Below are 23343 nucleotides of genomic sequence, written 5' to 3' on the forward strand. Positions count from 1 at the left end.
CTAATTATGTAGCAATAAAGAGGTGATTCCCCCCCATCCCAATTCATGGACCCCCTGAAATCTGTCTACGGCCTTAGATTGTAAACCCTTGATTCTATGATTTTGGCTTCATCGGTGCCAATTCTAATGGCTTGCGTTAAGCTAATGTTCTCACAATTTCCCTAATCTAATCCTTCTTGAAATCAATCCCTTATAAAGTCCAACTGTTAAAATAACTCTATGTTCCTGAAAAATGAACAGAGGTGGTCTCACCGAAGGACTTTTTTACTACTTTCCTATCATTATTGGTTAACAAGAGAAGGTCCAGGAATGTCAACTGATGAAAAAGAAGTATGTGTGTGTGACTATATATATATATATGTACATATATATATATGTACATATATATATATGTACATATATATGTATATATATACACACACACATACACACATATATGCATATATACATATATTTATATACACACACACATATATATATATAATTTTACTTTGAAATAAAACTTTTCATCCTACTATCTCTATTTTCTTTGCCTTATGGATAAAAAAGGCACTATATCCATTGATACAGCTTGTTCCTTCAAGGTATTCTTAAATTCCAATGTGCAGTTAGCAAAGTGATAGAGCACAGATGGGTTTTCAATAATATCTTTCCCTACCACAGCCCCTCCTCTTCACCCTGTCTCCCTCACCAGACACATTCCACAATTTTTTTTTATTCTTCTACCATTTTCTCAACATGCATTCCAAATGGGTCATATCTCCCACCTATACTGGATTGCAATATTTTCTTTTGGCTTCTTATATATTAAAAGTGCCAGGACCTTCTCTTTTCCTGACAAAAGAATTAGAATCTTGATTTGGGGATTAAATTGTAACTTTACAGGGATAAGGGAAGTGAGAATCATATACAGCCTGGAGGATGTGAGTTGTTGCACTAGACTCTATTAAAAAATTTGACAAACTATCCCCCAAGTCAAAACTTAAAGAATCCACCTCACTCAGTTCTTTCAGTCATGACTATCTTGCCTGGGCTTTAGTGAGGCCTCTTGGCATTCATTTCATGGTCACTTCCCAGCTAGAAAATCCTTATCTCAGTGTATACAGAACAGTAAGACATACTTCTTATTTCTATCTTTTTTCTGACCTGGGGCACCAATCAAGGAAAGCCCCGTTGCAGTTTGGGAGGTCAAGTTCTCCTGCGAATGCCAATAAAACCAAACAGTTTAACAAAAGCTGCTTTCTCAGAGAGACTGCAGTTAAGAGGCTTCACACTCTTAAACCAACAAAACCACCGCTTTCACCCCCAAGGTAAGTCCAATGGAACACTCTGGGCTCAACCTGTTAATATCCAGCCCATCTCTTCTCTTACAGATTCATATTATTTTAGCTTCACTCATTCTTAGGAAATTTTCAGAGCTCCAGAGAGCCTCTGTCATCAGCACTGTGGTTACTTTGTAAAAGGAGAAGTGGACTCTTTATGTACCTTGCAATTAGCTAATGTCTTAAATCTTGCCCTAGCAGTTGCGTGAATATCAATTCTAACTATATTAGTAGTAATATGTTCCAAGGAAATTTTGCAGAATCTGACCTCTCATTTTCAGAGAACTGATTTTTATTGTTGTGCTTCCGAAGTGGAGCCATGACTAGGATAGGTGGCCAGGGTCTTTGTCTGAGGACTTTGCAATTTAAAGTGTGTTGATGTACTTGTATAATTAAGCAAAATAAAGAGAGATATTAACCACGTCTTAACGTATGCTTCATTCTGCACCTCTAATCCATCTCTCTTCCAAGGTAAGGGAGGTATGTTTCACCATTGGTCCTCTGAAGTACATTGGTAACTGCATTTGTCACAGTTCTGATATCTTTCAACTTTATTTTCTTTTAAGTTCTTGGATTACTTTTTGCTCATTTATTCATTCTCCTGATTTTAGAGTCAGAAGACTTCCATTCAAATAATTCGTTTCAAAGTCATTTCAATGTCCTGGGCCTCAATTTCCTCATCTGTAAAATAAGGTAGTTATATTAGGATCCTGTGACAAGAGGAGGTTCTGCATTCCACTACTGAAAGGCTGATTTCAGAATTCCTTTGAACTCTTAATAGTTTTAAGGATTTGTTTACATGTTATTAACTACTTGGGATGTTTTAGTGGTGAATAAATTAAAAAAATTAAAGGGAGAGTTTTAGAAACTACTGGCAAGTGAAGATTAATTAGAAATAAGATAATAGTCAATGGCAAAATGGAATACGATAGACAGTCTTATATTTACTCAACTTTCTGAGACAAAGCTATTATATAAATCAATGTATCAACAAATATTTGTTACTGACCTACTGTGTGCGAAGCACTGTGGTAGACTTGGGGATGCAACTATAATGAGTGAAACCATCCATACTGGAAAGAAGTTTGCCTATTAATGGGGGAAGCAAAGAAATAAAATAATACACACAGTATGATACAAAATAAAAAGACACATATTTGTAAAGAACATAAATACCAGGTAGAAGTTGGGGAAATCAAGAAAGGCTTCATGGGATGATAATGTTTGAGTTATATCCTTTTAACATTTTATTTACTTATTTTACTTTTAATTTATGGAATAAAGCAAGCATTTCCATAACATAGCATCATAGGAAAAGATGATTGCACATGAAACTGTAAATCTATCTTGTACAACTTGCATTTCTTTTAAAAAATAAAACAAAATTGTCAGGTAAATTTCTGTTTTCTCTTCCCCCCCCCCCCCCATCTCTAGAGATGGCTCCAATTAGACATAAATATGTACACACAGACACAGACACACACACAGGCACACACACATGAAATCATTCCAAAGATACTTTCTATTTATCATCTCTTTCTCTGTCCCTTAAAGAGAGGCACTCTGTAAGCCAGAAATAAGGAGGAGGCCCAGGAGATGTTTAGGGCAAAGGCACGGAGATGTGAGATGCAGCGTCATGTGTGAGAAACAGAGAGAATGTGAGTGTAACTTGATCATAAAGAGCAGGAGACAGAGTGAAAGGGAGGAGTTTGAAGGAATTGAATTCCTAGAGGAAGGTGATTTGCAGTGCCTGTCACATGAACAGCAATAATATGTTGCTTCCTTAATTTTCACTTTGCCCTGATGCTTTTTCTCCTCACAGCTATTCAAGAACTCCCTGAGCTGTGGCAAAAGACACTTTAGAGGTCAGGATGAAGCAGGTCTACCTCCTCTTTGTGGCCTGCACCTACTACTTTTTCACATTGGCATTTGCAGCCCAGAAGGGTGAGTGTTACCCAGTGTCTTGGATTTCTCTAGCTCAATATGACAATTTCGCAAGGTTGGTTAGAATGGGAGGAAGTAATGGGCGTCAGGATACTAGGGGCAGCAGAGTACTACTATAGATCATGGAAAACTGCTTACTAAAGTTTTCTTATGGACATCATGCTAGTTTTCTGAGTGATCCTCAGATGCTGATTGAGAGCCATATGGCACAGTGATTTCTTTAACTCAATGGATAGACTTTAAAGTGGCTCCTAAAAGTTCAGGAGGTAGGAGGCTTTAACCAGGGGTGGGGAATGCTCCAAAGGACCGGACAGGTAATTACAGTCTTTGAATGATGTAATAAGAAGAATGACTAGGGAGTCAGAAGACCTGTGTTCCAATCTTGAATCTGCCATTAACTTGGTATGCAGTCTTCATTAAGTCCCTTCCACTTTTGGGGCCTCAGTGCATTGATGAGATAATGAGCATGAATGAATTAAGGTCTCTTTTGACTCTACAATTCTGATGATAATACTAAGCCTTTAGTATTACTAACCTTCATGAATCTCTCCACAGTTTTTCCATCATCCATTAGTTTGCCGAAACAGCGGTGGGGATCCTTTGGCCTTGAGGCCACTTGTGACCTCCTAGGTCCTCAAGTGTGGCCCTTTGACTGAATCCAAACTTCACAGAACAAATCCCCTTAACAAAAGGATTTATTCTGTAAAATTTGGACTCATTGAAAAGGCCCCACCCAAGGACCTAGAAGGCCGGATGTGCCTTGGAAGCTGCAGGTTCCCCACTCACCTAAACCTTTCTTTAACTCTTTCATGTTTTTATCCAGTACTGTCTATGAGGGTAAAGGCAAGGTAGATTCAGGATGATAGTAATGAGTTCAATCATTTTAGTACCATCTCTGTAAAGTACTTCTTTTAATTTATAGTAGGAAATAGTAGGACACATCAGATAGAATAGTGGGATAGGACTCAGGAGGCCGGGGTTCTGAGTCCTAGCTTTGTTACTAACTTTTTGGGTAAGTCACTCTGACATTTCAAGTTTCAGGTTGCTATTCCTTTTTTTTTAAATAAATTAATTAATTTTGAGCTTTTAACATTCATTTCCACAAAATTTTAAGTTCCAAATTTTCTCCCCACCTCTCTCCTCCCCTCATCTTAAAACTTTTTGCATTTTGATTGCCCCTTCCACCAATGTGCCCTCCCTTCTCACAGCCCTCCCTTCCCTTATCCCCATCTTCTCTCTTGTCCTGTAGAGCAAGATAAATTTTTATATCCCATTCCCTGTATTTCTTATTTCCTAGTTATACACAAAAACAATTCTCAACATTTGCTCCTAAAACTTTGAGTTTCAACTTATCTTCCTTCCACCCTCTCCACCCATTGCCACTGAGAAGGCAAGCAATTCAATTTGGATATACATGTGTAGTTTTGCAAATGACTTCCATAATAGTCATGTTGTGTAAGACTAACTATACTTCCCTCCATCCTATCCTGATCCCCCCATTCCCATTTCTTCTATTCTCTCTTTTGACTTTGTCCCTCCCCAAGAATGTTTACTTCTAATTGCTCCCTCCTCCCATTTGCCCTCCCTTCCATCATCCGCCCAACCCACTTGTCCCCTTCTCCTTTACTTTCTTAGAGTGTAAGATAGATTTTCATACCAAATTGAGTGTATATTTTATTCCATCCTTGAGTCAAATGTGATGGTAGTAAGCTTCACTTTTTCCCTCTCACCTCCCCCCTTTTCCCCTCCACTGGAAAAGTTTTTTCTTGTCTCTTCTATGAGAAATAATTTGCCCCATTCCATTTCTCCCTTTCTCCTCTCAATATATTCCTCTCACCCCTTAATTCTATTTTTTAGATGTGATCCCTTCCTATTCAAGTCACCCTGTGCTCTCTGTCTCTGTCTTTGTCTCTGTTCCTCTCTCTCTCTCTCTCTTTCTGTGTGTGTGTGTGTTTGTGTGTGTGTGTGTGTGTGTGTGGGTGTGTGTGTGTATAATCCCTCCAACTACCCAGATACTGGGAAAAGTTTTAAGAGTTACAAATATTATTTTTCCATCTAAGAATGTAAACATTTCAACTTTAGAAAGTCCCTTGTAATATCTATTTCCTGTTTATCTTTTCATGCTTCTCCTGATTCTTCTGTTTCAAAATCAAATTGATTTTCAGCTCTGGTCTTTTCATTAAGAATGCTTGAAAGTCCTCTCTTTCATTGAATGATCATTGTTCCCCTGAAGTATTATACTCAGTTTTGCTGAGTAGGTGATTCTTCGTTTTGATCCTAATTCCTTTGACTTCTGGAATATCATATTCCATGACCTTCAATCCCTTAATGTAGAAGATGCTGTATCTTGTGTTATCCTGATTGTATTTCCACAATATTTGAATTGTTTCTTTCTAGTTGCTTGCAATAGTTTCTCCTTGACCTGGGAACTCTGAAATTTGGCTACAATATTCCCAGGAGTTTCTCTTTTTGTATCTCTATCAGGAGATGAACAGTGGTTTCTTTCAATATTTATTTGCCATCTGGTTCTAGAATATCAGGGCAGTTTTGCTTGATAATTTTATGAAAGATGATGTCTAGGCTCTTTTTTTGATTATACCTTTCAGGTAGTCCCATAATTTTTAAATTGTCTCTCCTGGATCTATTTTCCAGGTCAGTTGTTTTTCTAATGTAATAGTTCATATTATCTTCCATTTTTTTTTGATTCTTTTGGTTTTGTTTTGTGATTTCTTGGTTTCTCATAAAGTCGTTAGCCTCCATCTATTTCATTCTAATTTTTAAAGAACTATTTTCTTCAGTGAGCTTTTGAACCTCCTTTTCCATTTGGCTGATTCTGAGTTTTAAAGGATTGTTTTCCTCACTGACTTTTAGAACCTCTTTTGCCAATTAAGTGAGCCTCTTTTTAAAGGTACTCTTTTCTTCAGCATTTTTTTTTGTCTCCTTTAGCAAGCTGTTGACTTGCTTTTCATGATTTTCTTGCATTGCTCTCATTTCTCTTCCCAATTTTTCCTCCACCTCTCTTACTTGATTTTCGAAATCCTTTTTGAGCTCTCCCATGGCCTGGGACCACTGCATATTTATTTTGGAGGTTTTGAATGCAGAATCCTTGACTTTTATGTCTTTCCCTGGTGGCAAACATTGTTATTCCTCATCAGAAAGGTTGAGAGAGAATACCTATTCATCAAGAAAGTGACTTTCTAGAGTCTTATTTTTTTCCTTTTTTTGGGCATTTTCCCAACTAGTTACTTGACATTTGGATTATTTGTCAAGAGGAGGGTATACTTTGGGGACCTGTAAGATCTTTGTTCCTCCAAGCTGGCACAATCAAGACAGAGGAGTTTACTCTGGCTGGAGGCTGAGATTCAGATCGGCTGTTCGATTCCCTCAGGGGCTTTAAGATAAGGCTCCAACAGTGCCTGCTAATGCTGCTGCCTAAGGCTGGGTTTAGGGGAGGACCCTGCTCCCCTGTCATCGAGGTAAAAAAACTCTCTCACTGACCTTTGAAGTGCCGTTGTCACCTCTGGGTTGAGGGATATGCAAGCCTCCACTGCTTCTGGGGGATTCTGCCCCCGAGACCTGCTAGTCCCTGATCTGTGAGGCCCAAGCTGGGCTGTGCCCCACTCTGGATCTGGTGCAACAGAGCTTTCCTGTAGCCCTCCCAGGTCTCCCTGCGCTGGAAATCTCCTCTACTTTGTCATTCTGTGGCTTTTGCTGCTCTAGAATTTGTTGAGATTCTTTCTTTACAGGTAGTTTATGGGCTGTGGGGGAAGAACTAGAGTATGTGCATCTTTCTTCTCTGCCATCTAGGTTCCCTCCATTTGATATCCTTTAAATTAAGAGATTTTATTAGATCTCCTAATAGTCCCTTCTGGTTCTAAGAGTCTCAGACTCTAGTCTTCCCTATGCAGGCTCTGCCTACTAGAGATATATTTATATCTTTATATATAAACTGGCCAACAGATTGAAAAGAAGAATTATAGACTTTAGAGCAGAAAGATAAAATTTGTAAAGCACTTAACAGAGTATCTGGCATATCATGGGTGATGAACAAATACTGGTTCCCTTTCTTCCATCCTCCTCCAGATCCATCATTTTACAGACAGGGGAACTGAGATCTGTAGAGGTGAAGTGACTTTCCCAGTGTTACACAGATAATTATGTAGTAAATAAGTATAAAGTGAGATAACATGGCATAACAGAGGACAGTCCTCGGGACAAGAAAATCTGGGTTGAAGCCCCACCTTTGACAGCATCGACCTGTGTGACCATGAGTAAATTACAACTTCTCAACGAGCTCAGGCAAAGCCCTAAGATGTTTCCAACAAAATGATTCCAGTCTGCATTAGTCAAAGGAATTTTCTGTCAGGATGGGGAACCCGTGGCTTTAAGGCTACATGAAGCTTTAGGGTTGCAGGTTCCCCACCCCTAAAACCCATACCAATGAAATAGCAGTTGTGGCCACCTCCATAAAGTAAATCAAATAAAGGACAAAGCCAGGATATAAATCCAGATCTTTCGACTCTAATATCAGTATTGTTTTCTCCCCTCCAGCCCACCTTGTTACCACTTATGTAGTGATTCCATTATAAGGGAAGCCCTAACTAGAAGATCAGTAGGTCATGGCTGTCCTGACAATTCTGTTCTCCACCCCATGTTTATTTAGCTGATGGATTTTGCATCAAAAAAAGGGTTAACATACAATAGATAGCCAGTGGACTCTATCAAGAAGCACTGAGCTAGCCATTGAGGATAAAAATACAATGACTACCACAAAGCCCATTCATAAAGAGCTTCCCTTGTAATGGGGAAGTTGGGGAGGGGGAAGGAAAGATGACAAGTACACATAGAAGTATATATTGAATAAATCTAAACAGAAAAATACTAACAAATTTAAAACCCAAGGTAGCCTAGAAGGAAGGATACTAGAAATAGGGGATAAGGGAAATCAGGAAAGGTTAATCAACTAGCCTTATGCTAGCCAGCCATTAGAAACAACAAGCTAATGCAAACCTCCTTTTTTCACTCCCTTAGATCCATCAAACACTCTCTTACGTAGTTCCTATGGATTGGGATTAGACTGTGGAGAGCCAGGGACACCTTCAGCTCACGTGTGTTTTGACCCCTGTGATAACTATACCACACTTGTTGAGTCCTGGAGAAGCTTGAACCAAACAAGTGATGATAAGACATGTGACAGTGATAAAGAAGGCTGGTATCGGTTTTCGGGTCCTGGTGGGGTAAGGATACCAGAGGAGTGTGTGCCTAACCACAGATGTGGCACAGATGCCCCTATGTGGCTGAATGGAACCCACCCATCAAAAGAGGAAGGTATTGTTAACCTCACAGCCTGTGCTCACTGGAGTAATAATTGTTGCCTCTGGAACACAGTGGTGCAGGTGAAGGCTTGTACAGGTGGATTCTATGTCTACAAGCTAAATGGAACTCCTACGTGTGACCTGGCATACTGTACAGGTGAGCAGCTGGGAACTGGGTTACCCTGGCCTTCTTGCTAATGTGTGGCTCATGAACCTCTCTGTCTGTTTGACCTCCTTGTCTTCTCTCCACACAATGTAGACCCCAGCACCACTGATAAAATTGAAACAGAATGTGATCTCGACTGTTCCCCCCAAGAGGAATGCCAACATGTCAATGGCACCTGGGGCTGTCACTGCAGAAATGACCTCAATATTTCTGGTAGGTACAAGTATGGGTAAACCAGTGGGGATCCAAAATTCTTTGTCCATGCTGGTTATGATGGGTGCTACAGGTATGCAATACTGCATATGTTGTCAGATACAGAGGATCATTCTGATGGAGTGCTTGTGCATCTGTGCTTGGACCCTAATTCTAAAATTCCATTCCTCTTTAAAAACCACATTTCTCCCCAGCCTCAAAACACTGTCCCAGGCAGTTTCTCCCCAGCCAAAGGCCACAGCCTGCTCCGGAAAAACTTTTATCTCCTTCCTGATGCAGTAGTCAGCTGCACCTATACAGCTTTATTTGTCTCAACTAGCTGTGAACTGACTGAACAGGTTGTGTAATGGGTAAAAATGACATTTTCTTATTCCCTGACCAATCCTATGTGTCCTAGACTTAGAGATATCTATACTCCGTTACATTTACCTTGTGTTACAAGATCGCAGTCTGGTATTCCTTAGTCAGTCCTGGCTACTAGTTGACTCAGTGACATTTGAGGCCTAAAATCACACCTCCTTGTAGCTCCACTTCAGGCTATTTTCTGATGAATTCTGGGTAAAATACCTGCACAGTAGATACCAAAAGGGTATGTTCCTTTATGAACTAACCACACATTAACCACTTCCTAATCCCACCCTCAATCATGTAGCTAGCATATTTGTATAATATCCTATATAATATCCTATATAAACTTTACTTGTACTCCTCTAAGGTTACAGGTTCCCTAGGAACACTTGCCCACTGAAAAGTGTTATAAATTTTTGCCTTGATCTCAACAATGCCTGAGTCAGTGAATTCTTTCCCAGACAGCCCACTCAGGGAAGTCCTATCTCTATCTCTCCAGCCCTCATCAGGTATAGGCAGAAACTCTAGACTATAAGTAGGAAGGAAGTACTTGTTGGAAAGATTGAAGGGTGGGGCACAACTTAGTATGGCTTGGGGTCAAAGCAATACAGAGTAATGCATCTGTCAGGCAACAAGTATTTGTTAAGTGTCTGCTGTTTCAGGCTCTAGGCTAAGAGCTGGAGACCCAAAAAGGGGCAAAAACACTGTCCTTGTCCTCAAGGAGATCACATTTGTTACATGTAAATAACTTAGCAAATAATAAAAGTACGTATATAGGCCTTACACTTATTTTATCATCCAATCCTCATAACAACCCTGTGAGGTAGGTTCTATTACTAATCCTTATTTTAAAGATGAAGAAAATGAGGTTGAAAAGTTAGGTGACAGACTTGTTCAGGATTACATTTTTTGTTGTTGATTGTATCAGTCATTTGTGACTCTTCATAATCTCATCTGGGTTTTTTTTTGGCAAAGATGCTAGAATGGTTTACCTCTCCAGACCATTTGAGAGATGAGAAAACTGAGAGTGAAACAGGAATAAGTAACTTGCTCAGGGTCACACAGCTAGTAAGTGTCTGAGGACAGATTTGAACTCAGGAAGATGAGTCTGACTCCACGCACATTATCTACTGTGCCACCTAGATGCCACTTAGGATCACAAAGGTACTAAGTATCTCAAGCTAGATTTGACCTCTCTAGCTACTATACCACTTACAGAGTAAACAAAAGGCAATCTCTGAAAGAAGGGACTGTGGAGAAGATGGGATGGTGTTGGGGGAGGAAGAAAGAATGGCCCAGAAAGGTTTCTCCTAGGAAGCAGGATTTGAGTTGAGGTTTGAAGGAAACCAAGGAAGAGAGAGAGAGAGAGAGAGAGAGAGAGAGAGAGACAGAGAGAGAGAGAGAGAGACAGAGAGACAGAGAGACAGAGAGAGACAGAGAGAGACTGAGAGACAGAGAGACAGACAGAGACAGAGACATAGAGAGACAGACAGAGACAGAGACATAGACAGAGAGACAGAGAGAGACAGAGAAACAGAGAGACAGAGAGATGATTCCTGACCTGGGCTTTCAGATAAACTACTTTGGCATCTGAGTGGGGGATGGACAGGCAAGTGTATCATCAACAGTTCAGGTGGGCAGGGTAAGGTTGCCCACTTGTGCTCCTCCCACCTGTGACTTTCAAGAAGAGAAACCCAGAGGCAAGTTTAGCCATTCCCACAATTCAAGGAAGTTGTACTACCCCAAATCCCATTTTGCAGCTCCCACCGTCACTTGCTCCTTACTGATACATGCAATTCCAATTCAACAGGAATTTATTAAGTACCATCGATGTACTGGGTGCTGTGCTAAGGCACTAGAGATACAAAGATAAGGCATACATGTACTGCATGGATATGCAACCAAGCCACAAGCTCTTCCAACACTGATGGAGAGCAAAAGTAGGAAGACAGTTTCTCTTCCTTGCACACTCTCCACCATCTCAATGTTCTTTAAATTAATCAATCAACAAGCAATTTATGAGAGTTCTACTTACATGCTAGGCTGGGCATAGGGAGAGCCAAGTCAAAAGTGAAACAATCTCTGTCTTTGGTTTGCTTACAGCTCTGTTGGGTTTCCATTATCTGCTTTTGTAAAGCCATTAACTGACAGTTAACCTGGTACATAGTAGATACTTATTATTGTTTGTTGAATGAAAGAACATTGAGAAGTTGGAGAGCAACCTAGGGAGGGAAGCCATGATGCCTCTGCTTCCTAGTCCTAGGTCATTGTTCTGGAACTTAACCTGAGTAGTGTCAGGATTATCCAATCTTTTTTGCTTCCTCACCCTTCATCTTTGTCAAAATGTTGAGGGTAGCACCTTCCCTAACTTTCTGTATCAGATGTGGTCTTACCATTGCATTTGTGTTAAGTTCCAGAAAGTCCCCCACTCTCCATGGCCTGAAAAGTATTTATTTTCTCAAAGATGTTATAGTGAAGGCTTAAAGCTAGCTTTTTCATTTTGTTTTTGTTGTTGTTCCCTCTTTTTCGTTCCGTCCAAGTCCTCATGACCCCATTGGGGGTTTGCTTGGCAGAGATACTGGTGTGGTTTGCCATTTCCTTCTCTGTTGCAATTTCATAAGAACCTGAGACAAACAGGATTAAGTGACTTGCCCAGGGTCACACAGCTAGTAAAGTATCTGAGGCTAGGTTGGAAGTCATGAAGAGGAGTCTTCCTGAGTCCAGGCCTGTCACTGTATCCACTGTGCCACCTAACTGCCCCTCTTCATTTTGCAAGAAAGCAACAACAGGTTTTCTTCAGGATATTCTTTACCCCATCTTTCCCAATAAGGTGACACAGGTGCTCATTTTTATTGATGTTGTCAATTACTTTATAACAAAGCATGGGAGGGGTAGAAAGAGCACTGAATTTGAGTTAGAGCATGTGGATTCAAATCTTAACCACTTGTGTATTGATCTTGGACAAGGTACTGAGCCTTGGTTAATTTATCTGGAAAAATTCTAGATCTAAGTCTCTAATACTCAGATGCTATGTTCATTTGCCTGCTTTCTGATTTCAAATTCCAACATAGGACAAGTGTATTCCTGTCACAAGATACTCTGGAATTCTTGACTCTGGAAACTGGCATTTTCACTGGCTGTTCCCTATCAATGGAAATCTCTACCTCCCCATGTTTATCTCTTGCCCTCCCTGACCTCCTTCAAAGCCCAGCAAAAATTTTACCTTCTACAGGAAAGCGTTTCAGCTCCTCCTTATTTCTAGTGTCTTTTTTTCTGTGAATTATTTCCAGTTTATCCTGGATATACCTTGTTTGTAAAGGTATTTGCATGAGATATCCCCCATTAGACTGTGAAACTCCTGGAAAGCAGTGGCTATCTTTTACCTTTCTTTGTATGTCATTGTTTAACACAGTTTCCAGAATATGGTAGGTGATTAAGAAATGTTCATTGAATGATTTTATTGACTGGCATATCTGGTGGCATTTTAGATATTGAACACTTGCACCCTCTGCTGAAATGTGGAGCCAATGACATCAGACTGTCTCTAGACAAGTGCCAACTAGAGAATCTGGGGTACACTGGAGAGATATATGCCTACCTCAAAGACAGCAACTGCAGTGAGTTTTTGAGGGTAGATGAGAACAACGAGCTGTCGGTGGTGACCCCAACACGCGTTGGAGCATGTGGAACAATTCTGGAGGTAGGCTTAGTTCAACACGAAGATTTTGGAAAGAGATCAGGAGAAGTCCATGACTGATGTTTCCCATCTTCCCCAAAACAATAATATTCTATTTTTAAAATTGGCAACAACAATAACAATCACCTCTCACCTTCCACTCTCCATTAAAAACAAACCTTAGATGACAATCTAGGGCTTGCCAGATAATGTCACTTCTCTCTCTTGGGGAAAGAGCAAATAACCCTTACCTTTGTCACTTCCTTCATGGGTGAGGTTTTTATGAGCTAGCCTACTTCTTGTCAGCAGAGTGTTTCTAGGGACATTCTAGAGTTTGACATCCAACTTTGGTTGGGCTGCATTATCCTGCACTAAGATAGTTGTTGTGTTCATCCCTCATGTTAGAAGAGGACCATGACATCAGAGAAATGATGACATGACTTGCACTTGACTTTGTTTTGAGTGAGGGAGGGCTGTGCAATTTCACCAGACTCAGTTCTCCTCTTGGGCCTTCTGGATCTAGAGACCAGATATTCATCAGTATGACTGTAGATGGCCCAGGATGTAATGGGAGACATTGTCCTTTTAGGATAAGGCCTTTTCACATGCTCACTTAGAGTAAGGTAATGCCCATTCAGTGAATATTCCTCTTTAAAAGTAGTCAGGGGAATGACCCCTTTAACAGAAAAGAAAAAAAGAAAGGCTTGACACACAGTGGAGTTGAATCTGTACTATTAATATTTTCTCCATTACTTCCTTAAGTCTAGATATTGAAAAGAACAATAAATCAAGCCTTGATGTGTAATGTTTAGGATTTCAGAGGTATAAATGCTCACTTTCAACATTTAACAATGACATTTCCATCTGGTTGAGCTATCTCCAATACACCTCTAAACTGCTAACATTTCTATAACACTTTAATGTTGACAAAGTGTTTTACATACATGATCTCATTTAATTTAAACTTGACCATAGAGGTGATCAAAAATGTGAACATTTTCATCCACATTTAGCCCTTGATGACCCAGAGAACTTTAAGAAATTATGTGGAGCACATCTAGAATTTAATTCATTTCATCCCCACAAACAACACTGATGCCCTTCAAAGTTGAATTCCTGAGAGGGGACACTTTAGTGAAAAACAACAGGATAAGAATACACTCATGGAAACATCCAAATTATGGAGGGAATAATGAATGAACTATATGGCGCAGTGGATAGAGTGCCAGGCCTGCAGTCAAGGTGACTCCTCTTCCTGAGTTAAAATCTGACCTCAGACACTTACAAGCTGTGTGATCCTGGTCAAGTCACTTAACCTTGCCTCAGTTTCCTCATCTATCAGGTGAAGGAAATGGCAAACCACTCTAGTATCTCTGCTAAGAAAAACCCATATGAAGAATTGAAAATGACTGAACAAAAACAGGATTCAGGAGACATAGCTTCTAGTTCTAGCTATGCCTTGGTTTCATTATTTGTTAAATGAAGAAATCAGATGATTTGGAAAGTGACCTCTAACTTTAAAATCCATCATCCCCACTGAGTGATGATGAAAATGATGATGATGATAAAAATAGTGATTCTAAGCTCTTTGAGGAACTATGGTATTCTTTTACTGGTTGGATTTTATAATGCTCCCTAAAACTATCGAATAGCACACATGTATTTAAAAAAATTAAAATAAAATAAAATGAGTTTTGTCTTAAACACTTCTTGAGAACTTCATGTCACCTGAATACCTCTACATATAAATGCATATATTACATATACATATATGTTTAAACACATATATATGTACCCACATATGTAGATGTGATGGTAGGAATAGAGGATGTGGTGAGGTGCTACTCTTTCAAGATAGAAACAGAAGAGGTAATATATGCCAATTTAAAAGGGAGAATCCACTATTATGGTAATCAGTGAAGGTACCTAAGGGACAGTATCTGAGAAATGCTGAAGCTGTTTCATTTGTCTACAAGTGAGGTTAATAACATGAAATATTTCTTTTTTCCCCCAAGAAAAATGCAACTCATGCTATTTACAAAAACACCTTGACCTTGGCCAATCAATTCATCATCAGAGACAATGTTTTCAACATTGACTTTCAGTGTGCCTACCCTCTGGATATGAAAGTCAGTCTGCAAACAGCCTTAAAGCCCATTGTCAGGTATGACACTGGAAGAGCTGCCCTGGTAAATGGTGTAATCTATCAGTACCTGCAATTGCAGTTTGGGGCACAGAGCATATGTGTAGTATGGATGGCACTCCCTGTACATCCTCCTCTTCTCTGGTTACAAGAATATAACCACTGATTCACTGTCAAGAGAATGTGAGTCAGGGCTTATTTGTGTTTACAAGTGTCATGTCCTTTTGTCCCACTTGTATATGACAATCCATTTGCATCCATTGAAATACTCTGAAGTTGTGGAATAGACCATAGTCAATAGCCATTTGTCAAATGCTCATTGTGTTCCAGGCACAGGACTAAGTGCTAAGTGGTATGTGCTGCTGAGGAGCTCAGAGTCTAATGGGATGGCAACAAGTATGTATAAATAACAATACATAGGATAAATAGAAAAGAATCAACAGAGGGAAGGCACTGGAATTATGAGGGATTGGAAAAGCTTTCCTTACAGAAGGTGCAATTTTAGCTGGGACTTGAAGGAAGCCAGGAAAGCCAGGAAGTAGAGATGAGGACGGAAAGCTTAGGGGACGGTCAGTGAAAATGCTCAGAGCTATGAGCTAAGAGTGTTCATGGAACAGCAAAGAGGTCAGTGCCAATGGATCAAAGAATATGCGTGTGTAGAGTGTATAAGGTATAAGAATATTGGAAAGGTATGTGGGTGTGGGTGTGAGAGGGACGTACGTCAGAGCTAAGCAGCCCAGAAAGAGATGAAACTCATAAAACCTTGCATTCAAATATATTTTTACCATTGGAGATAACTGTTTATATTTCATAAACCCTGAGTACAGTTCACTGTTATTCCACTGTGGTTGGTATGACCCCCTTCCCTCCACTTTGCACATCCATCTGATGCTTGTCTCTAATGCCCCTATCATGCTATGATGCATGTTATAGTTGTCTTTGTGACTCCAGGGCATTGATATTGTATTGTCTAAATTATCATTTGTCACGGTGCCTTATACAGAGCTGACTTTGAATAAATGTTTGTTGAGTGAGTGAATGAATGAATGAATAAGTGAATGAATGGCAAAAGGTTGATGTTTCTACCATTATGGTCTTGTTCCAGTGCTCTGAACATTAGTGCCACTGGCTCAGGAACATTCCTAGTGAGAATGGCTCTCTTCCAAGACCAGAATTATACCTCCCCTTATGAAGGTTCCATTGCTGTATTATCTGTTGAATCCATGCTGTATGTGGGGGCCATGTTAGATGAAGGGGATAACTCCCATTTCAACCTCCTGATGAAGAATTGCTATGCCACACCCACTGAAGATCCAACTGACCCCTTGAAGTATTTCATCATTAGAAACAGGTATTTGCCACTCAATGGTTGTCCAAGGGCAAAGCTAAATTTCAGTCACAGGACTTGGGCCATCTGAGTCCTTCTAGAATGATAACCCTACCACTGTCACCCTCACAGCTGCCCAAACTTATATGATTCAACCATCAGAGTGGAGGAGAATGGGGTGTCTACAGAAGGTCGTTTTGAAGTTCAAATGTTTATGTTTGCTGGAAATCATGACCTTGTCTACCTGCACTGTGAAGTTCATCTCTGTGACAATGTCAGAGAACAATGTCGTCCAGTAAGTACATCTTGAATACATTCGAATTCTTCTATAGTTCCCACAATCCGTATGCATTTATAAGCTGTACAAATCATACTATCTAAAATGGCTTAGGATAATCATTTCTTTTGAGTGTTTTTCACTCCATTTCAGGGTGGGAATTAAAAAAAAGAGATTACTGAGGAACAGAGAAGTTACCTTAACTCATTCCACTAAATCAAGGGCATTATCTATGGGGAAGCACCAGTGTGAATTATAGGGGAAATGTGCATTTCATTCAACATTTATGGCAACTAATAAGAAGGGGGAATATTTGGAAATGGGAGATGAGAATTGAAGCTGGGAGAAAGTTTTCGTACTTGAAGAGAATGGATGGGAAAGGTAGGGAGGTAAAGGAGGTCATGTATTCTGGAGTGGATTGGGGGTATGGTCTGGAGGGTGTAAGACTCTAAATCTGATAAAAAAAGATGGGGATCCAATTGAGGTCACTTTGGGGACAGATAAAAATAACATTTCCAACAAAGATACCATGTGAAAGAGAATTCAGGGATATCTGGTTCAGGACAAAGGAAAAGTAGAAAAGGGATACCTACAGCATTCTGAATGATGAAAGACATATTGAATGTATGACTGATTCCAAAGTTAGTGCTGCTGGGGGCAGGGGCATGTGTCACCTGTAAATCTCCAGTTAGAAACTCATCTATTGTGAATTTTCCACTCTAACAGTCTTGCTCTGCAATTCAACACCGCAGTGAAGTTACCATCAACACAGCTCATGTTCTGAATTTGGGACCTATTGTCCGGAGAGGTAAAAAGAACTTAATGATGATGAGAGTGGGAGGTCATCAATAACATCTCTGGAGGAAAGATTCAATTAACTTTCTATTTGGTTAATGAATTTGGTGATTATGACATTACTGGTGACCTTGGAGAAAGCACTTTCAAGTAATAAGGTAGAGGGGGTGGGGACTACATGGTAGGGGTTTAGGAAATGAGTAGATGGTGAGGTGGTGAGTCATTAAGAGAAATAGGAGAGCTGGGAGTAAATTCAAATGGCGATCAGGGTCAAAGGAAAGATAGAAGAAAACCTCAGCACATTATTGGATGGGGAGGAAGAAGTGAGGATGCAAGAAAGAGAAGGGTTGGTTGATGGAACACAGCATTAAAAAAAGGTAACTTTAAAGGATGAAAAAAGTCAAGAAAAGGCAATAAGCATTTTGCATATTGAGGAGGTAAGGGTATATTGGGGGAGAATATAGTCCCATCAGCTTTACCTTAATATGCTTATTGGTTAAACTTAAGATTTTTTTTATTTAAAAATATATATTTTTAAGACTAACTTATCACTCCACATTCCATGCCTCTTAGCCTACTTTACTTGTTAATCAATCAGCAGACACTTATTAAGTCTCTTCTGTGTGTCAGGGATTGTATTAAGCATTGGGGATATAATGACAAAAGTGAAACAGTCCCAGTCCTCAAGGACCTTATGGTACAGTTCGGGGGGATCAATGTGGCCAGATAGAGTTACATACAAAATATATACAGGCAATTTTGTAATTTTTAAGGAGGGATAGTGGTGAAGCTACTAGCAGTTCAGTTAGGGTTGAGGAATAAATAAGGTTTCATGTAGGAGATAATGTCTGAGCTAAACACTGAGGGATACTAAGGATTCTAAGAGGCAGAGTTAAGGAGTGCATTGTGGGAATCTCAGACAAAGGCAGAGATAGAAATGGAGTATGATGTATAGGTGTGCATAGGCAGAAATGGAAATGATGTACTATGTACAAGTAACAGTAAGAAGTCTAGTTTGGTTAAGCCATGAAGGGGAGTGATATGCTTATTACATAGTAAACTTTTGCATGGCTGGAAAATAAACTAGCAAAGTAGTTTATATTTGGTCCTTGAAATAACTGGAAGTCACTGGAGTTTTTTGAGCTGAGGGATGACTTGGTCAGACTTGCTTTTTAGATCTTTAGGAAGAAGACTTTGTTGGCTGTATGGAGGAGAATGGATTGGAGAAGGGGAGAGATTTGTGGCAGCAAGGTCAATTAGGAAGCTATTACCATAGTCCACATGGAAAATAATTAGAATCTGAAATAGGATAGTGTCTGAGAAGGGATACAAGTAATGTTATTGAGGTGGCAACATCTGGCACCTGAGTGTTAATGGGGTGAGTGGGAATGGTCTTTCATTGCTACATATCAGAAAGAACACTTGCGGGTAAGTAAAGAAAGGAAACAACAGGTGGATTCTCTGAGTAGGTTCTGTTTTGAAGCTTTGAGCTATCCTGCCCTCCTGTTGAGATCTAAATGTGATAAGTCATTCATTTCCCCATAATCCTTCATACTGTTACTCTTCAGAAGTAGGATGACTCAAGGGCTGCAGGAACTTGACTGATAGGACATTCACTTTTGTGTTCATTGGTAGATTCCACGTCTGGTCCTGTCATAAGTGGAGCCACCACTCCTTTAGGTAAGTTATTCCTCTTGTCTTCCCTCCTTCTGTTTCTCTCTCTCTCTCCCTTCCTCCTTCCTTTCTGATTCCCTCCCTCCCTCCTTCCTTCTCTCTTGTCTTCCCTCCTTCCCTTCCTTCCTTCCTTCCTTCCTTCCTTCCTTCCTTCCTTCCTTCCTTCCTTCCTTCCTTCCTTCGTTCCTTTTCATCACTGTCTTCTAGCAGCTACACAGATTTAATCAGTTCTTTCTAAATCCTTCCTTCTTTTATCTCTTTTGTTGTTTTTTTGTCCCCAGATAATGAGCTACAATAAGGAAACCTGGAACCACCCCAACCATAACTCATACAATTAGAATACAATAGAAATAATCATAGCAGTTAGAAGGCTCAGTGGATAGAACTCTGGGCCTGGAGTCAGGAAGATCTGAGTTCATTTGTGGCCTCAGACACTTTACTGGCTATAGGAACCTGAGCAAGTCACTTAACTTCTGTTTTCCCCAATCCACTGGATAAGGAAATGGCAAAACATTCTCATATCTTTGCCAAGGAAATCCTATGAACAGTTCTGGTATGCTATGGTCCTTGAGGTAACAAAGAGTCAGACAGGACTGAATGTCTAAACACCAAAAAAATAATCATCAAACAGGTACATCAAGATGGCAACCTGCCAATACATCATGCTTAACACAGAATACATTTGAAACGACGTAGATGATATTATTCTATAAAACTAATGGTCAAACCTTGGAATGGATGACTGATTTTGGAATCTTATCCTTGGAAATCTTTAAAGTCAGGAAAATCTACTCGATGGTCTGGGCTATTGGTATGGCCAAAAATCAGAGGAACTGAGTAGACAAGGCACATGATATAGTAAAAAGAGCAGTGAAGTGAGGGAGAAGGGAGCTGGGCTTTACTCAGAACCCAGCTACTGGTTAACTGTGTGACACTGGAAAGTTCTTCTCCCCATTATGGATTTCAGTTTTCTCACCTGGAAAGCTACTGGATGATTTCTGGCTTCCCTCTAAGCCAGGGACCCTTCATCTTTTTATACTCTGGATCCCCTATGGGCCCCTCCTTAGAAGAACGTTTTTAAATATACCAAATGAATTTCATAGGGATACAAAAGAGATCAATGGTAATGTAACAAATTCATTGAAGTCATGATGATGATGAAATCAATGCCCTAGATCCTATGTTAAAAACCCTTGCTTTAGGTTCTCTCTCTCACTCTCTCTTGTGCAGGTGCTGAATCAATGCTATTATGTTATAGGCAGCAAGGTTCTATGAAGAAGAAAGGAGAAAAGAAAGTGAAATCACAAAGAAATGAGAAATTGGGTGTATATATATTATATATGTGTGTGGACATACATATGTGTATATATGTATATACATGAATATATGCTACAAGGTACAGGGAGAAAAGCACTGGAATTAGGAGTCATGAGACACATTTTCTGATCCTAGTTCTGCCACTAACTAGCCACCTGGACTTGGATTAGGCCCTTAACTTCCTGAAGTCTCAGTTTTCTTGTTTGTATAATGAGGCCAATAATTTGAAGCATGCCTGCCTTCTATACTGGTACGTGTGTCAGGAAGCAGGAGTGGAGATGGGGAAGGATCACAGAACCACCACTTTCCCAATGTCAGTATTTCCTCTTGAACTTAGAGAGTTGTCTAGATCATTGAGAGGTTAAGTGACTTGCCATGGTCACACAGCTAGTATGTGTCACAGATAGGACTTGAACTAGGTCTTCCTGACCCTAAGATTAGCTTTCTATCCACTGTAGAATACTACCACCCACGTGAAAAAAGTGTACAACGGCAGATGTCATTTTTGTTCAGTTATTTCAATCTTCTGACTCCATTTGGGTTTTTCTTAGCTGAGATACTAGAGTAGTTTGCCATTTCCTTCTCCAGTTCATTTTACAGCAGAGAAAACTGAGGCAAACAGGGTTAAGTGACTTTGCCAGGATCAGAGAGAATCTGAGGCAGGATTTGAAGTCAAGAAGGTAAGTCTTCCTGACACCAAGCTCAACCCTATATCCATTGCACCACCTAGCTGCAACTTTTTTGTACAACTTTGCAAATTGCAAGGCATGTAAGTATGAGGTATACAAATATAGATAATGTGCATATAAGAGAGGGCCTCATGTAGTCCTCAGCGACTGCAGCCAGACTGGGTGAATGCCTTTCTGTGGCTTAAAGTCTATTTAGAAGTTTAGTTTGTTCTCTTTTACCCCAGTACAGTGAACAGTGGGAATCCAGCTTGGGTTTGATGACAGCCCTCACCATACCGTCCAAGCTTGAGATCAGAGGAGGCTAACTTAACATTTTCTCTTTTATGTTTCAGGGTTCCTAATGATCTGGCCAGGGCTGTTGCTGTCTGTCCTTGGGATTTTTCTGTTCCATTGATCTAGCCAGGTATCACATCCTTGGCTGTCGGAATGGTTCCTTCTTCTATCAAATGAAGTTTGCACATCTTGGACATTAACTTTTAACTCTCCAAAGAACATAGAGAGAATATGATTTAGTAATAGCTAGGAAGTAGGGGCAAGTATCTAGTATCCCTTTTTAAAAAAAATTAACAGAAGAAGTCAGTGCCTTTATCTTAGTTCTCTTTCAGAGAAATTCCTTTCAACTAGGACCTTATATATGTGTTTTGGTCTGTGCTTCACTCAGCAATATGGAAGAACCTTTAATCTTCCTGGCATGTTATGAAGAATCTAAGTGCCAGAGTAAGGCTTTATCTCGACTTGGTCCTGCATTTGGAATGACTCAAGGATCCTCTTATGTCAGCCCTTGACCCCAGTAGAAGGGGTGGTGAGCTGACTTCTTTGAAGAGAGTTACTTGGTTATGAACACAGAGATCTAAGTATGAACATAGGCCAGGTCCCTATGATGCATCCCCATCTACCTCACACTATGAAATTTGCTTAGCCTGAGGTGTTAAATAATGATGGAGGCTAGAGCTGAGGAAGCCAATGAACCACTCTCCCCAACCCCCTCCATGCCACCCCCAATTTCTGATTCTGGGTTATACTATAGAGTAATAAGCAGTTACCAAAGTGGTATCCATCCTGATTCTAGGGAAAGCTTTAATAAACATTCATCAAGCATATGACCCAGGTGGCCTGGATGGGCAGTATTCTTTGCTCTGAAATCTCCTAAAGAGGGAAAACAGAAGTAGAACATAGTAGAATTGGATTTGAAGTTACTGGATTTGACTGGATGACTTTCTTGGACACAATGAAAGTAGATTCCTTCCTACTCCTCCATCAAAACTCACCCCCACCAATTCTGCCTGGACAAATTCCTGGCATCTTCAGAATGAGTCTAATGTAGTTTTATTTGCTCTCTCAATGCCACCTACTGGTTTGCATTGGCAACATTCTCCTCTAGACAGATAGTCTTCCATTTCTTAACACATTACATCAACACGGGCTCATAATATTATAGAGCTAGAAAAGGTACCTATAGTACAACCCTATCATTCTGAAGGAGGGAATCACATTCAGAGTGCTGAATTCATTTACATAAGGTAACACGAAGAGTGGTAGAGAATAACAGCTCACATTTATTTTGTATTTTATAGTTTACAAAATGCTTTCCTTGTAATGATCCTTTGAGGTTGGAGGTTTAAATATTAGTATATTCATTTTTCAGACGGAGAAAATGCAAATCAATTGATTTTCAGTTCAATGACTTTCATGCTTTTCTGAATCTCTGAGACACAAGATCTTGCATATTGGTGACTTCTAGTCCAAGATTTTTATTTTATTACTGAGGAAACTGAGGTTCAGAGATGTTAAAGGACTTGTATAAGATCACATATCTAATAACTTTGTGAGGTGGGATTTGATACCCCAATTTGTCCTGCTTAATTCTCCCAAACAAGCAGGGCAAGAGGGAATTGTTTTCCTTGAAGGAGTAGGGTAAATCTGAGGATGGAGATCAGTCCAAAGACTATCTATGTCAATCGTAAAATCTGACACTAAAGACTTAACATATTTTAACAATCTGATTCACTAAGGGCATACTATTATCCACATTATCCAGATAAGACAATTGAGGCCCAAAGAAGGGAAATCACGTGACTCTGAATCTGGTGTCCTGTCTTTCAGTGCAGGGCTTTTCCCATTGTGCAAGAGTTTGGGT

General features: G+C 39.9%; 1 protein-coding gene across 1 annotated transcript; it reads left to right on the forward strand.

Moving 5' to 3' along the window:
- The first annotated feature begins 566 nt into the window (after positions 1-566).
- On the forward strand, positions 567-22309 carry LOC140497249 (pancreatic secretory granule membrane major glycoprotein GP2-like). Its single transcript, XM_072597978.1, has 11 exons — positions 567-1310; positions 3145-3266; positions 8298-8738; positions 8841-8960; positions 12797-13008; positions 15000-15148; positions 16233-16478; positions 16587-16749; positions 17458-17539; positions 19162-19206; positions 21539-22309. The coding sequence occupies exons 2-11, from the start codon at positions 3194-3196 to the stop codon at positions 21598-21600; spliced, it is 1593 nt and encodes a 530-aa protein (XP_072454079.1). The 5' UTR covers positions 567-1310; positions 3145-3193; the 3' UTR covers positions 21601-22309.
- The last annotated feature ends 1034 nt before the right edge of the window (positions 22310-23343 follow it).

Source organism: Notamacropus eugenii, chromosome 3 (genome assembly GCF_028372415.1).
Source record: "Notamacropus eugenii isolate mMacEug1 chromosome 3, mMacEug1.pri_v2, whole genome shotgun sequence".
Classification (NCBI taxonomy): Eukaryota; Metazoa; Chordata; class Mammalia; order Diprotodontia; family Macropodidae; genus Notamacropus; species Notamacropus eugenii.

What these genes read in the sequence shown, in the direction of transcription:
- LOC140497249 (XM_072597978.1), top strand. Translation starts at nt 3,194, where the DNA reads ATGAAGCAGGTCTACCTCCTCTTTGTGGCCTGCACCTACTACTTTTTC. An exon ending in TGACCTGGCATACTGTACAG is followed by an intron (nt 8,739 to 8,840) that starts GTGAGCAGCTGG and finishes CACACAATGTAG; the next exon opens with ACCCCAGCACCACTGATAAA. An exon ending in GGGACCTATTGTCCGGAGAG is followed by an intron (nt 17,540 to 19,161) that starts GTAAAAAGAACT and finishes GTTCATTGGTAG; the next exon opens with ATTCCACGTCTGGTCCTGTC.